This window comes from Canis lupus, chromosome 9 (assembly GCF_003254725.2).
Source record: "Canis lupus dingo isolate Sandy chromosome 9, ASM325472v2, whole genome shotgun sequence".
Classification (NCBI taxonomy): Eukaryota; Metazoa; Chordata; class Mammalia; order Carnivora; family Canidae; genus Canis; species Canis lupus.
Genome location: NC_064251.1, coordinates 39,095,754 through 39,107,930, shown reverse-complemented (window position 1 = coordinate 39,107,930; position 12,177 = coordinate 39,095,754). Strand labels below are relative to the sequence as shown.

The window sequence follows — 12,177 nt, the reverse complement described above, 5'->3', positions numbered from 1 at the left end:
GTGGGAGAGGCACGGTGAGATGAATGACCAGACCAGAGGAATACCCTTTTGTGGTTCTTGGTGGGATCCTCCCTAAAAGCCACAACCCAGGCTCAGTGGTTTGGATGGGACATTAAATCCTAGGTAGTGACTCAAGAGGGTTGTTCACAGTGCCAGTGACCAGGGGTGGCCCCCTGCAGTGGTTTCTTAACTGGATGGTTCTTGTGGTGGACCTTGGCTGTGTCTACAATCACCAGCTTTCTACCATTCCTGTCCACCTGCCAAGTCTTCTGGCCGTTCGGTTGGCTCCCACCATCCTTTCTCTTTAAATTAGCCAGAGTGAACTTTAGAATTGCCATCCAGAGCCATAGTGGCTCCAAGCTCTTTGAGTAGATGTAAGGAAAATGGGTTTGTTTGCAGACAGATAATTCTCCATGAGTCTTTTGCATTTCTGCTTGTCAAGTAAATAGAGGCACTGACTTTTCCAGGGTGTTTATATAGGGAAGAACATCCTTGGAGGAAAGTGATTGTGGCTCCTTCTGGAGCAAAGAGCAGGTTTGTTTACTGCCCATTATAAAAGATGTGTGTTCCTAAACTGAGAGCGTCTCTTATAATGCAAATCGCCCCGCCTCCCACCCCACTACACGCAGGCAGGCATTCACAGGCCCCTCTCCCATCCTGATGGCAGCCAGGGGCCAATGGGCAGGCGGTGCTGATGTGGATTTGCTGCTGCTGCTGCTGCTGTGCCATGAAGAATCAAGTCCTTTGTTTCTGATCCAGGAGTCTCCTGTTCTTTGGCACACCCATGACACCCCGGCAAGCTAATAAGCTAGCACGCAAGAAGAGTAAAATTTCGGACATGTTACAGTTCTTGACAGGGTGGCTCCCATGTGACCTGGAGATTCCCTGAGAGCTGTTCTGTGCTCCTTGTTCTACACGCACCACCACCCCGGCCTCCACCAACTAGGGGACACCTAAGTTTTTTCTTTTTTTAATTTTTATTTATTTGTGATAGTCACAGAGAGAGAGAGAGAGAGAGAGGCAGAGACACAGGCAGAGGGAGAAGCAGGCTCCATGCACCGGGAGCCCAACATGGGATTTGATCCCGGGTCTCCAGGATTGCGCCCTGGGCCAAAGGCAGGCACCAAACCGCTGCGCCACCCAGGGATTTTTTTTAATTTTTTTTAAATTTTTATTTATTTATGATAGTCACAGAGAGAGAGAGAGAGGCAGAGACACAGGCAGAGGGAGATAGGGGACACCTAAGGAAGAGACCCCACTTCCCTCTACCCTCAGACTTGGATGGCAACTGAGTCATTTTTCCCCATGAGATGGAGGCTGTGCGGAGCTGGCTTTGCATCTTCAGAGCCCTGTCTCTGCCAACACATGCCACTGTTAAAGCTGGGGAAATAAGGGATTTTGCTGGGGCTCCATGATTTTATCCTTTCCCCCAGCCCCAGTTCTCTCACACACATCCATGACTTCTGGGAGCGACACCGGCTCTTGCCTGGGCCCTGCTTCCTACTGGACTTAGAGGCATATCCTTGGTGTCTTGGAGCTAAGGCAGTGAGCTGGAAGAGGAATGGGGAGCCCGGGTGAGGAAGGATTGAGAGAAGACAGAAAGGAGGGGGAACATAATGATGCAAGTAAACATCATGCTGGGAAAGCTTTCTGTAGGCCAGATGAAGTCTCAGACTGTGTGACTAGCTCCACTTTACAGATGAAGAGCAAGGTCAACACAGCTTGCTGAAGGTCTCATAGCTCTTACATTTCTGCAGTAAAGCTGAGAATTGAACCCAGTCTACTGGCAACCAAAGCCACCCCCTCTCTCCCCTTTAATGCCTAGCCAAGAGGAAAGGTAGGGAGACGGTCTTGGTGGCTCTAGAAAAGGCAGCTATTCCTGGGTGGAGCCCTAAGGGCAGGTAAAGTTCTAGCCCCACCCCCTGTGATCCAACAGAGGCCTGAGAGATCAAAGTTCTCTGCATTGTGGGACGTGGCTCATTCCAGTCCCTGGTCAGGGGAAAGAGGGCAGCACAGCCTTGAAAGGAATGGATAAGCATGGTGAGTGGGGCTGGAGGCAGGGTGGGGACTGAGGACAGGACCATTGACTTGTGTCAGATGTGGATGCAAACCCGGTGTGGACCAGCTCACCCGTCACCATGGCAGCCTGAGGGCAGAAGTCGGGCCTCTCCTCAGTTACTTGTACAAGCCCTCTCCTCTCTTTCCTGAATATTCTGGACATCTGCTCATCTTCACCTGCAGCTGTTTGGACCTTTGTCTTCTCCGGCCAGGACCACAGTGGGTCTCCCTCTGTCCTGCGACAGACCATCCTGAGACACAACTCTGAGCACGTCCCTCCATCAGAATGTTCAGTGGCTCCCCACTCCTGAAAGACAAAATCCTAACTCCGTAGCCTGGCACCCAAAGTCCCAACCTTCCCTTCTAACTTCGTTTCCTAGTCCCATTTCTCCCGAAAATTTGCGGCATCCCTTTTCTGGCTGGGCGCTAAGTCTGGCCTTTCACAACCAAGAGGCTCCTTCGTGTGGTTTCCCAATGAAGGGTGCAGTGGACCCTGGATTTTCAGCATCAGCAACATCTTTGAAACAACCTTTTTGGAAAGGTTTCATAAATCTTGGATGAAATTCAGAGGCCCCTTGGTTACGTCCCTCGCCCCTACCTGAGGTGCCTGTGAAGATGAAGCGGCACAATGTATGAAGAGTTTAGCACAGTGACTGCATACCGTTGGTGCCCAGTACAAGTGAGCTGGAACACTAATTTCACCATTCTTTGTCCCCATCCTCTTTAAACGGGATGGGCAGGAAATGATAGGAATTCTCTTGACCTTTCCAGGGCAAACCACATTTGTGTCTTCGCTGCCCTCATCCCTCCTGCTTTTCCTTGGGAGTCTAGCTCTCCAGACGCAGCAGAGAGCAGGACAGACACAAGGTGGTGCCAGGCGGGAGGTGGCCTAGGCGAGGCCAGGTTACTTTGCATGGCAGCCCAGGAACGTCCTGCCTGCCAGAACTCAAGTTTTGAGTTATGGAGTTTGTGCCATCCACGAAGGCTCCAGCCGGAGGGACATTGGTGGCTGAAATGCAGCCGGCCATTGAGGTCAAGCCTGGAAGGAAGAAGAGACATCTTTTCCTAATTGGCTCACTCCTAGGGCAGCCTTTTCCTAACCGGTCTGCCCATGGTGGTGGTGATGGTGGTTGGTGTGTGTGTATGTGAGCCAGAGGTGGGTTTGCTCATCCGAGGTGCCTGCCACACAGCTGGGCTTCCTTCAGGCAAGACCCACGTTGCAGAAAACAAAATGCAAACCTCTCCCTACAAACCCGCTGTTTATTGACAGCCTACACAGAGCTCGGTCCCCCCCTCGAGCCAGTTAGAAGGAAGGTGGTGATGAGCCAGCCTAGGGGCTCCAGCTCCTGTTGCTCCATCTGGTTGGTTGCCCCCCTGGAAGCCCCGGGCTGGGCGCTTGACGTCGCGGCGACCTGCTACCTGCCTCGCAGTCACCCTTGAGGTGGCCACTACTTTTTACAGATGGGGACACGGAGCTTGACAGAAGCGACGTGACTTGCCCCGAATCCTCCTGGAGGAAGAGTAGGAACCTGGGGGAGCGGGGCCCAGCCCCGCAGGCCCTGTCTCACCCCCGGGAAATCCCGCATGCCCTGTAACCCTCGCTTTGGAATCCTGCTAGTCTGGTGCATCCCGTGCACGCTGTCCTTCAGGATGATTTTTTTTGGGGGGAGGGTGTGGCCGGGTTGTGGACAGCAGTCGGGGTACCCCGCTTTTCCCCGGGGGCGACGGGCCTGCGCTGACCTCCTGCCCCCACCTCCCGACCGCCCCGCAGGAGTGAAGACCCCCTTGTGGAAGAAGGAGCCGGCGGAGCCCCCGGCCACCGAAGCGGCGGCGGCCGCAGACGAGGGCTCGGAGGAAGAGGAGGAGGAGGAGGAGGAGGAAGAGCAGACGGCGGCGCCGGGGCGGCGGGAGCAGAGCGCGGCGGAGGGCGAGGCGCGCGGCCGGGAGGCGGAGGGCGGCGAGGGCCGCGAGCGGGGCTCAGTGTCCTACTGCCCGCTGCGCCAGGAATCCAGCAGCCAGCAGGTGGCGCTGCTGCGGCGCGCGGACAGCGGCTTCTGGGGCTGGCTCGGCCCGTTAGCGCTGCTCGGCGGCCTGGGGGCCCCCGCCGACAGGTGAGGGCGCGCCCCGGGGCCGGGCCGGGCGGCGGGGAGGGCGGCCGCGCGCGGCCCTGAGCGTCCCCGGCCCCGCGCAGGAAGCGGAGCCTCCCGGAGCCGCCGTGCGTGCTGGAGACTCGGCGCCGGCGTCCGCGCGCCGGGGGCTGTGCGCGCTGCGAGATCCTTTTCTGCAAGAAGTGCAGGAACCTGCACAGCCACCCGGCCTACGTGGCGCACTGCATCCTGGAGCACCGCGATCTGCGTGAGGCGCGGGCTCCGGGGGGCGCGGGGGGCGCGGGGGGCGCGGGGGCCGGCGGGGGCCCCTGAGCGCCCCGCCCCGCTGCGAGCCTCTGTGCCCTCCGTCCTCGCCGGCCCAGCCTCCCCGCCACCTCCTCCTCTCCCCGGACGCGGCGCGCCCCCCTGCACCTTCCCCAGAACTGCCCCTTCCCGGACCGCCCTCCCTGCAGCGCCTCCGCCCAGCCCGCGAGCCGGCCGCGGTCGCCGTGGGCGTCGCCGCCTGTCGCCGAGCGCCCGCCCCAGGCTGGGCCCAACATCCCCTGGAGCTGTGTGCTGCCATTAGCGCTTCCAGAGGGCTCCCGTCCCCGCGGCACCCAGTGCCTACCGCCCACCTGGCTCGAGTCGCCTGGCACAGCCTCACAGTCCTCTGTCGGGTAGTTCAGGTCCTCTGGCCCGGTGGCAGAGGCATCGCCTAGAGAAACTAACCCCTGGGTTCGGTCACCGCCGGGAAACCTACCCCTGCCTCTCCAATCATTCAATAAACCTTGAATCAGAATGTCAGTGTCTCCAGGTGGAAGCCAGGTGGCTCCCAGGTGACCCCTTGAGGGTCCCAGATAAGGACCCTCCTTGCCCACCCCAGGGTTCAGGCCAGAGGGAAAAGAGCTGGCAGAGAGCCTCCTCCCTCCAGCTCCCCAGGCCAGGGTGGAACAAAGCACTTGCATCAAGGGCAGTCAACGGCCGTCCCCCCCTCCCCCGCCCTGCACAGAGAAGAAAGTGTAGGCCAGCGCCAGCAATGTCCGTGGGGAGCTGAGGGCTGAGTCTTGCCAGATCCTTCTCCCCTTCCCCTAGAAGCCTGGTCTTGCTGAGGTCAGTGTGTGCGCAAATGAGGCACTGGCAGGTGTGGAGGGGGTGGACAAGGGAACCAGATGCTCAAACGCCCAGACGGCTGAAGCAGAAGACAGAGAGGCTGGGGAGCGGGTTCCTTCTCCAGGAATCCCAGCTATTCTTGGCCAGCCAGCAGCTCCTGGAACGCTGCGTGTGTGGCCTGAAGAATGGGGCCATTGTGAGCACAGGGCCTCCCCCAGCCTGCAGGGACCCCAGCGCTTGCAGTGCCGCTCTGCATTGAGCCCGCCACCCTCGCCTCATCCTCTTCCTACCACCCATGGCTCTCTATCTAGCCTGGGGAGTGAGGGAGGGCAGGAACATTTTGCTTTTTTCAGGCCACCTCTCCCCATCACAACTACTCACACATAGTCTGTGGTCTTGGCTTGGACAGAAAAGAGCGCGGTTCTGGCCTCTCCAGCATCCCTACCCCACCTGTTCTCACTGGAAACCATTCCAAGGAAGGCTGATGCCCGCCTCCAGGCCCACCAGCTGGGGGCACCGCTTTATTCCAGCCATCCCATCCCCCAAAGTCGAGCCCAGCAGGCCTGCATCAGTCTCCCTCTTGCTCTGGGTCCTGACCCTCCCACCCAAGAGGGGTCCTTGGAAACTCCTTGTACCCAACCCACACAAGCTTCCTGGAGGTGAGGCCTCACATTTGAAGAGACCCAATTCTCCAAGAACTGAGCCAGGAGGTTCTGAGGGGAAGGAGACAGTCTTGCAAAGGAGTCCCAACCTCTCCATCGAGCTTTAGATCCTCTCTGGCCGCCTGAGCTGTCACCTCATAGATAGGAAGTGCATCTTTAGCAGAAGAAACAAAATCCTCCAGGCTTGGGGTCCTTTGAGGAAGAGCCATTGGAGTTTGAGACCCTTTTTGGCTTCTCCTTGGATTGATCCCACAAAGATCAATGTCTTAAGAGCACAGAGACATTCTCCAGGGAACAAATGCAAACTTTCCTGCCTGGTCCTCTGCAGGGAGGCTCAGAAGCTTCCAACACAGATCCTGCCCCTGGGCTAGGGCACACATACTGGCCATGAGGGCACCAACAATTCAGTAAGAGGTGGGGGTGTCTTCAGAACAGGGCACCCTCCGAGTTGGCATGCCAGCAGCCCATCCAAGGCAGCTCTGCAGCCCAGCGGCCCCAGGCGGTCGCCTGCAGTTTGGCCTGGTCAAGGCGCCAGTAGCGGTCATCCCTGAAGAAGATGATGGAACCATCAGGCCGAGGCAGGGCGCCGTTGACCTCCTTGGGGACACCGCCCCAGTCCTGCAGGCCCCGGGGGTAGTAGGGCTCCACCTGCAGTCCATCTCTGGCCAGCACGTAGTAGCGGGCACCCTTGAAGAGAACAAGTCGGCCCAGAGGCGGGAAGAAGAGGGCTGCGTCGGGGTGGCGGGGCAGGCCCCCTGCCCGGCATAGCTGTGGTGAACCCCACACTGGCTTGGGGCCCCGGAACCTCCAGCATCTGCTCCCTGTAGGGCATCGGAAGAGCCAGGGTGAGCTGGTGGCTTTCACCCTTTGGTCCTCCGCCTCCCCTCCTCCCTCCATACCTCTGCTCCCCCTCATGCTGGAGCCCAAGGTGGTTAGTAGTTGTGATAACCAAAATGGATCAGGGATCCCTGGGTGGCACAGCGGTTTGGCGCCTGCCTTTGGCCTAGGGCGCGATCCTGGAGACCCAGGATCGAATCCCACATCGGGCTCCCGGTGCATGGAGCCTGCTTCTCCCTCTGCCTGTGTCTCTGCCTCTCTCTCTCTCTCTCTCTCTCTCTCTCTCTGTGACTATCATAAATAAATAAAAATTAAAAAAAAAAACAAAAAAACAAAATGGATCACACAGTGCTAATAATTGGTCCTAACCCCCTAAGGAGGGCCTGTTGTGGCCTAGACCTCCAGCAGGTGTCAGTAGGGCAGACCGCCCGCAGGAACCCAGCCCCGGGAGGTGGGAAGCTGGCCCCTTCCCTGAATGGGCAGCGACGACAGCGAAGGCCAGTGGCCATCATTTCTACACATAGTTCTATGAGAGCAGGGATTTTTGTTTTGTTCACTACTGTATCCCAACACCTCCAACCGTGTCTAATGCACACAAGGCACTTAGTATTTGTTCGATGGATGAAACTACATACTCATACTGCATGCTCCTCAAACGTTATGTTGCTTAATCCTCCTTCCTCAACAAATCTGAGGGATTCTTTTCCCCATTCAAGAAATTCAAGCCCAAGTGAAAGGCCCGATCTCACACAACCAGGATTCTAAGGAACTAGGACTTTTTGGCTGATTGCAGAGCTCTGGAGTGGTCCTTTGCTTCCCTTCTAGACTCTTCTCTGCAGCTCTCCCACCCTTTCTCCCTGGGACAACCTCAACACTCATGCCTGGCATTCCATCACTGAAGGAACCTCCTGGTAAAATGCCCTGGGGTCACAGGTTCAGATTGGAATTGAGACTCCTCTCTTCCCTTCTGACCTTGACCAGAACACCTCCCTTCTCTAGGCTCTGTTTTCTCATCTGCCCCAGAGCTGGTACCTTTGAAGAAGTGGAAGTCCCCACTGTCCAGCGACACTGCAGCAGCCTCAATGTGGGGGGGCAGCCCAGCCCACCTTTCCTGTAGTGGGAGTGGCTCTGAGACATTGCCATCTGGGGCCACCTCCCAGAAGTGGCTTCCTTGAAAAATGTATAGTCGCTGTTGTCCATCTGTTCGGAGACAAGAGAATTGAGGAGTGACCATCAGCCTCTTGCCTTCCTTCCAGGGCAGGTGCTAGAACCAGCTTCCCAGACTGAGGAGAGAGGATGTAGCGTGCACAGGTGGGGCAGAGGGACAGCACACAGGAGGAAGCAGTGTTCTGATTGGCAAGGGCTTGCTACCCTGCAGAATGCCTGTGGCTTGGGATTTCTGGATTTTATTTTTTTTTATTCATAGCCCCACCTTGGATTCTAGCTCTGGAGACCCCTGGAGAAAGGGGAAGGAAAAAGGAAGTGAGGCAAAGGTGGGACCATCTTACCTACAGTGATGGCATCGAAGGAAGAGTGGCAGTATTTGGGACCCTGGATTTCGGGGCGCCTTCCCTGTGGCCTGTGGGGGTCCCAGGCCTCAAAGTCAGTGAACAGCTTTCCTGGGAGCTGGATGGCTACTGAGCCCCCCTGGGGCTTTCCTTCATGGGGAAGGAGAGAAAGGGAGAGAACACACACTGGTTGGGGCATGTGTTGAGGGTCTTAAGACCTCCCTTCTGGTTCCTTCCATCATTATCTGGTATGAGAGGCAAGGAAGGAGGGGCGGGGGTTGAGGGCTAAGAGTTGTCCTTGGTTGTTGGTATTATTAACCATAGCACTAAACTGAAGTGCCCTCTCGCCTACAGAACAATCTGGGAAAGAGGACCCTACTGAGATAAAACCGGAGTGGGGGACCACACAAGGGTTTGGCATTAAGAAGAGCCAGAAGGTTCTCTTCCTTGAGTCCTGGGCAATACACATGTCATGCGGGCAGAGTTCAGGGGCCTGGGCTGTGATAGTTACAGCAATTATAAGAATTACATCACCATACTTTGAGAGTGAGGCAGAGTCCAAGAAGCTTAGAACGTGGCAGCAGCTCCTGCATCCTGCTCTGCAACTCTCTAGCTGCGTGACCTTGGACAAGTTATCTAACCCCTCGGAGCCCCGTCCTCCCCACTGTGGACAAAAAGCTGCTCTCCCCACGAGTGGGCTGCATGCTACGTGCCTGGCCCGCGGCATACACAGGAGATAGCAGCTGTTTGCCTGGGTTTCTTAGGCTACAGAGAAGCTCATACCCACTAGGGCAACAGGCCTGGGAGGTCGGCGGGGCCCCACGTGTGAACCCCTCTCTCAGAAGGCGACACCGAGGGCTCTCAGAGGAAATGCTTTGCCCACGCGCACCTGCTTGTCAGGAGTGGCAGGCGGACTGAGCCCGGGCTGTGACCTGCCTGCGCACCGCCCTCGGAGGGCGCCCGCCCGCCCGCCAGCTGCGCGGCAGCCCTGGCCGGTGCATCCTGGGGGGCGGCGTGGGGGAGCCCTCGGCTGGCTCTACCTCGGGGCAGAGGCCCAGGCTCGGGGGGGGGAAGCGGGCACCGGCGTCGGCCAGGGGGAGGCTGGCGGGGGAGCGAGCGGCGCAGGCCGGGGGGCGGGGCCGGGGCGGGGCCTGGGTGTCGCGGCGGCGGCGGGACCCGCCGCACTCGGAGCGCGGGGAGGGCGGGGCGCGGGCCCGGCGGCGGCGGAAGGTCGGGCGCGGGGCGGGCGCTGTCTCGGGACCGCGGGGGGCCCGGGGCTCACCATACAGGCCCTGCACGGCCAGCACGTCGTCCCAGCTGAGCAGCGCGTCGCGGCCCAGCCTCTTGTAGTAGGGCGCCATGAGCGCGCGCGGCGCGGGGGAGTGCGGCAGGCCGAGCGTGTGGCCGATCTCGTGCGCCAGCACCACGAACAGGTTGCGGCCGCGGCGGCGGCTCAGGGACCAGCGCTCGTCGCCGTCGAAGTGCGCTTCGCCCCGGCGGGGCAGGAAGGCGTGCGCCAGGGCGCCCCCTGCAGGCGGCGCGGAGGGTCAGGGGCAGCCAGGCCGGGAGGGCCCCGCGGCCCGCCCCCCGCCCCCCCCCCCCGCGCCCTCCCCGCGCCCTCCCCGCAGCCGGGGGCGCTGAGCCTCAGGGGTGGCTGTGGCTGTTTTCTGCCGCATAGTTTCCCTCCTAATGACCTGGGGCAGAGGCTGCAGTGGGGAGCACTGAACTGGAGACTAGCGCTGGGGTGTGGACGTCAGCCTGCTGAGCATCCTGGGGGGGGGCTAACTGTCGGGGTTCCAATCCCGGTTTTACTATTCACTGCCTGTGTGGCCTTGGGCAAGTAGTGAATGCTGCCTAGGAATTATCTTCACAAAGATCTAGGGACAGGTATAGTGGTTACCCCAGAGGTGGGCACGATGGGACCTCCTGGATGTTGGTGATGGCGTTCCTCGATCTGGGTGCTGGGTGTGTTTGTGGGTATGTATGGCCTCTTTAATAAAAACTATATCTGTGTGCGTGTTCTTGCCTTCCTCTGCAGGGCTCTGCTGGGGGGTCTCCACTGCCTTGCTGTATTATGTGTGAGCAGAGGGAATGAACTGGATCAGTGATGTTCTAGCTTGTGGCATGCCCCACAGGGAGCTTATCCCATTGCACAGCTCCCAGGGCCCCATGCTTCATAATTTACTTCCTGCAGGGACAGGGGCCAGCAAACTGCACGGTGATAATGTTGGCCTAGAAGCCTGCTGAGGGCATTTCCAGCATAGCCTTCTTGGAGCCCAGGCCAATGGGGATTGACCACCATTAAAGGAGAGCGGCCTGGGGTGTGGGGAGTGAGCCACATGCCTCCTGTTTAGAATATGCCTCAGCTCCCCGAGCAATGTTAGCCCTTTCTGCTCACGTTTCACAGTAACCCTGGGAGACAGATGACAGGTTTCAGAGAGAGAGAGAGAACACTTGAACTCAAAAAAGACAAAGTACCTGCCCCAAATCAGAGATTTCTCCCAGTCCAGTGTTGTCTTAGCTGGGTGACTCTAGCTGGGTATGGGCATAAATATCTCACGTAGATATCATGGGTAAAGTGAGTTACATGCAAGAACACATGTGTGTTACATGCGGATTCTTGAAAACCTTAGATTTCTCACAGTCCTACCCTGGGTCCCAGCAGCAGGGCCTGGACTTGGGCTTTGCTTTGAGTGGACTTGATGGAAGGCAGAGGAGCACAAGGGAGGTGAGGGCCTAAATTCTCAGGCCACACAAAGGCTTGAGTTACCACCGTGAAGGGGTCCAATCGGGTGTCCTTCCCTCATTAGAGTGGAGGGTGGGGGGACGATGCACAGGTAACCCGCAGTCAGGTTCTGAAGGCCAATGTTGGGCGGAGTGGGAGGAGAGGAGTTTAGATCGGTGCCGTAAGCCTTTAGGCTAGGGGCAAACAGGGCAAGTGTCCGGGCTGAGGTGGGAATGTGAAGCACTTCTGTGGGGGGAGAGGGGACAGAAAGCCTCTTGCCTTGCAGCAGTGACTGTGGTAGTGGGTGTGGGGAGGGCAGGCGTGGGATGGCGGCAGCCTCTGGAACTTTCTAGGGTGGTGGTCTGGGAACATCCCCTCCTGGAGAACAGGAGAGGCACAGGCCTGTCTAGAGGCAGAGGATGGATGACGGGACCCCAGAAGGTTCTCCCAGAAGATCCTTGGGAATCTGCAATGTGCTTTCCATGCAGGACCTCATCTGGCTGTCCTTTCAGCCATGTGGCACATAAATGGGCAGGAACCATTGTTCCCATTCAGGAGACTGAGGGTTCTTTGAAGGAGGATACGGCTCGGCCCAGGCCCCATTGCCCGCCCCAGACTGCCTCTCCTGGTTGGGTTCCCCTGCTGCCATGTGGGAGAGAGAGCCTCTGTGTCGGCACCTGGGCCATCGAAGGCGTTGCCCAGCCCGTCGTTGTGGTCGCCCTGGAAGAAGGTAAGGCGGATGTCAGCAGGGACTGTGGCTGGGGCCTCCCAGAACTCCAGCGCCGAGACATTGCTCCACAGTTGGAAGGCGGCTCGCACGGCCCCACGGACTGCCGGCTCAGGGAGGTGCTGTGGCCAGTTCACCAGGCGGTAGGAGAGGTGCTGCTTGTACCACTTGCTGCCTGCCAGCCAGAGAGGCCACGTCAGTCACACTTCCCTGTGGAACCTGGGGCTGGTCCCCAAGGACCCCTGTGATGGGGGCTCGGCCCTCCTCTGGGGAGTCCCGGATGTGAAGGAGAAAGACACACAGCCCTGGCAACCCGGAAGAGCCCATTTGGTGGGGGAGACACTGCTCTCATGTTGATAGGACTACCCTTGTCCCAGAGAGTCCCCAGTCTAGTGGCTTGGTCTGGGGAGGTCCCTAGGGGAGATGTGACCTCTGCCCAGGAAAAGCCCCAGCCTGAAGGACT

The 12,177-nt window shown here is 58.6% G+C and overlaps 2 protein-coding genes across 8 annotated transcripts in view; one reads left to right on the top strand and one right to left on the bottom strand.

Annotated features, from left to right (window-relative positions):
* The first annotated feature begins 1,784 nt into the window (after positions 1-1,784).
* Positions 1,785-4,944, top strand: C9H17orf50 (chromosome 9 C17orf50 homolog). Of its 4 annotated transcripts, XM_035720922.2 has the most exons (3): positions 1,852-2,040; positions 3,830-4,169; positions 4,250-4,944. In XM_035720922.2, the coding sequence occupies exons 1-3, from the start codon at positions 2,028-2,030 to the stop codon at positions 4,476-4,478; spliced, it is 582 nt and encodes a 193-aa protein (XP_035576815.2). In that variant the 5' UTR covers positions 1,852-2,027; the 3' UTR covers positions 4,479-4,944. The 4 variants fall into 4 exon arrangements, 1 of the variants encoding a protein (XP_035576815.2); XR_007413026.1 differs by lacking the exon at positions 4,250-4,944 and having other exon boundaries at positions 1,785-2,737; positions 3,830-3,963; XR_007413024.1 differs by lacking the exon at positions 4,250-4,944 and having other exon boundaries at positions 1,785-3,214; positions 3,830-3,933.
* A 796-nt stretch (positions 4,945-5,740) lies between these two features.
* The window catches only part of MMP28 (matrix metallopeptidase 28), a 35,106-nt gene continuing 28,669 nt past the window's right edge, over positions 5,741-12,177 (bottom strand). For all 4 annotated transcript variants that reach the window (XM_025440548.3, XM_025440547.3, XM_025440546.3 and 1 more), the window contains 5 exons: positions 11,665-11,889; positions 9,545-9,790; positions 8,263-8,412; positions 7,787-7,954; positions 5,741-6,738 (listed from right to left, as the gene is read on the bottom strand). In XM_025440548.3, coding sequence (XP_025296333.1) covers positions 6,344-6,738; positions 7,787-7,954; positions 8,263-8,412; positions 9,545-9,790; positions 11,665-11,889 — 1,184 coding nt within the window. In that variant the 3' untranslated portion in view covers positions 5,741-6,343. The remainder of the gene's footprint in view (positions 6,739-7,786; positions 7,955-8,262; positions 8,413-9,544; positions 9,791-11,664; positions 11,890-12,177) is intronic.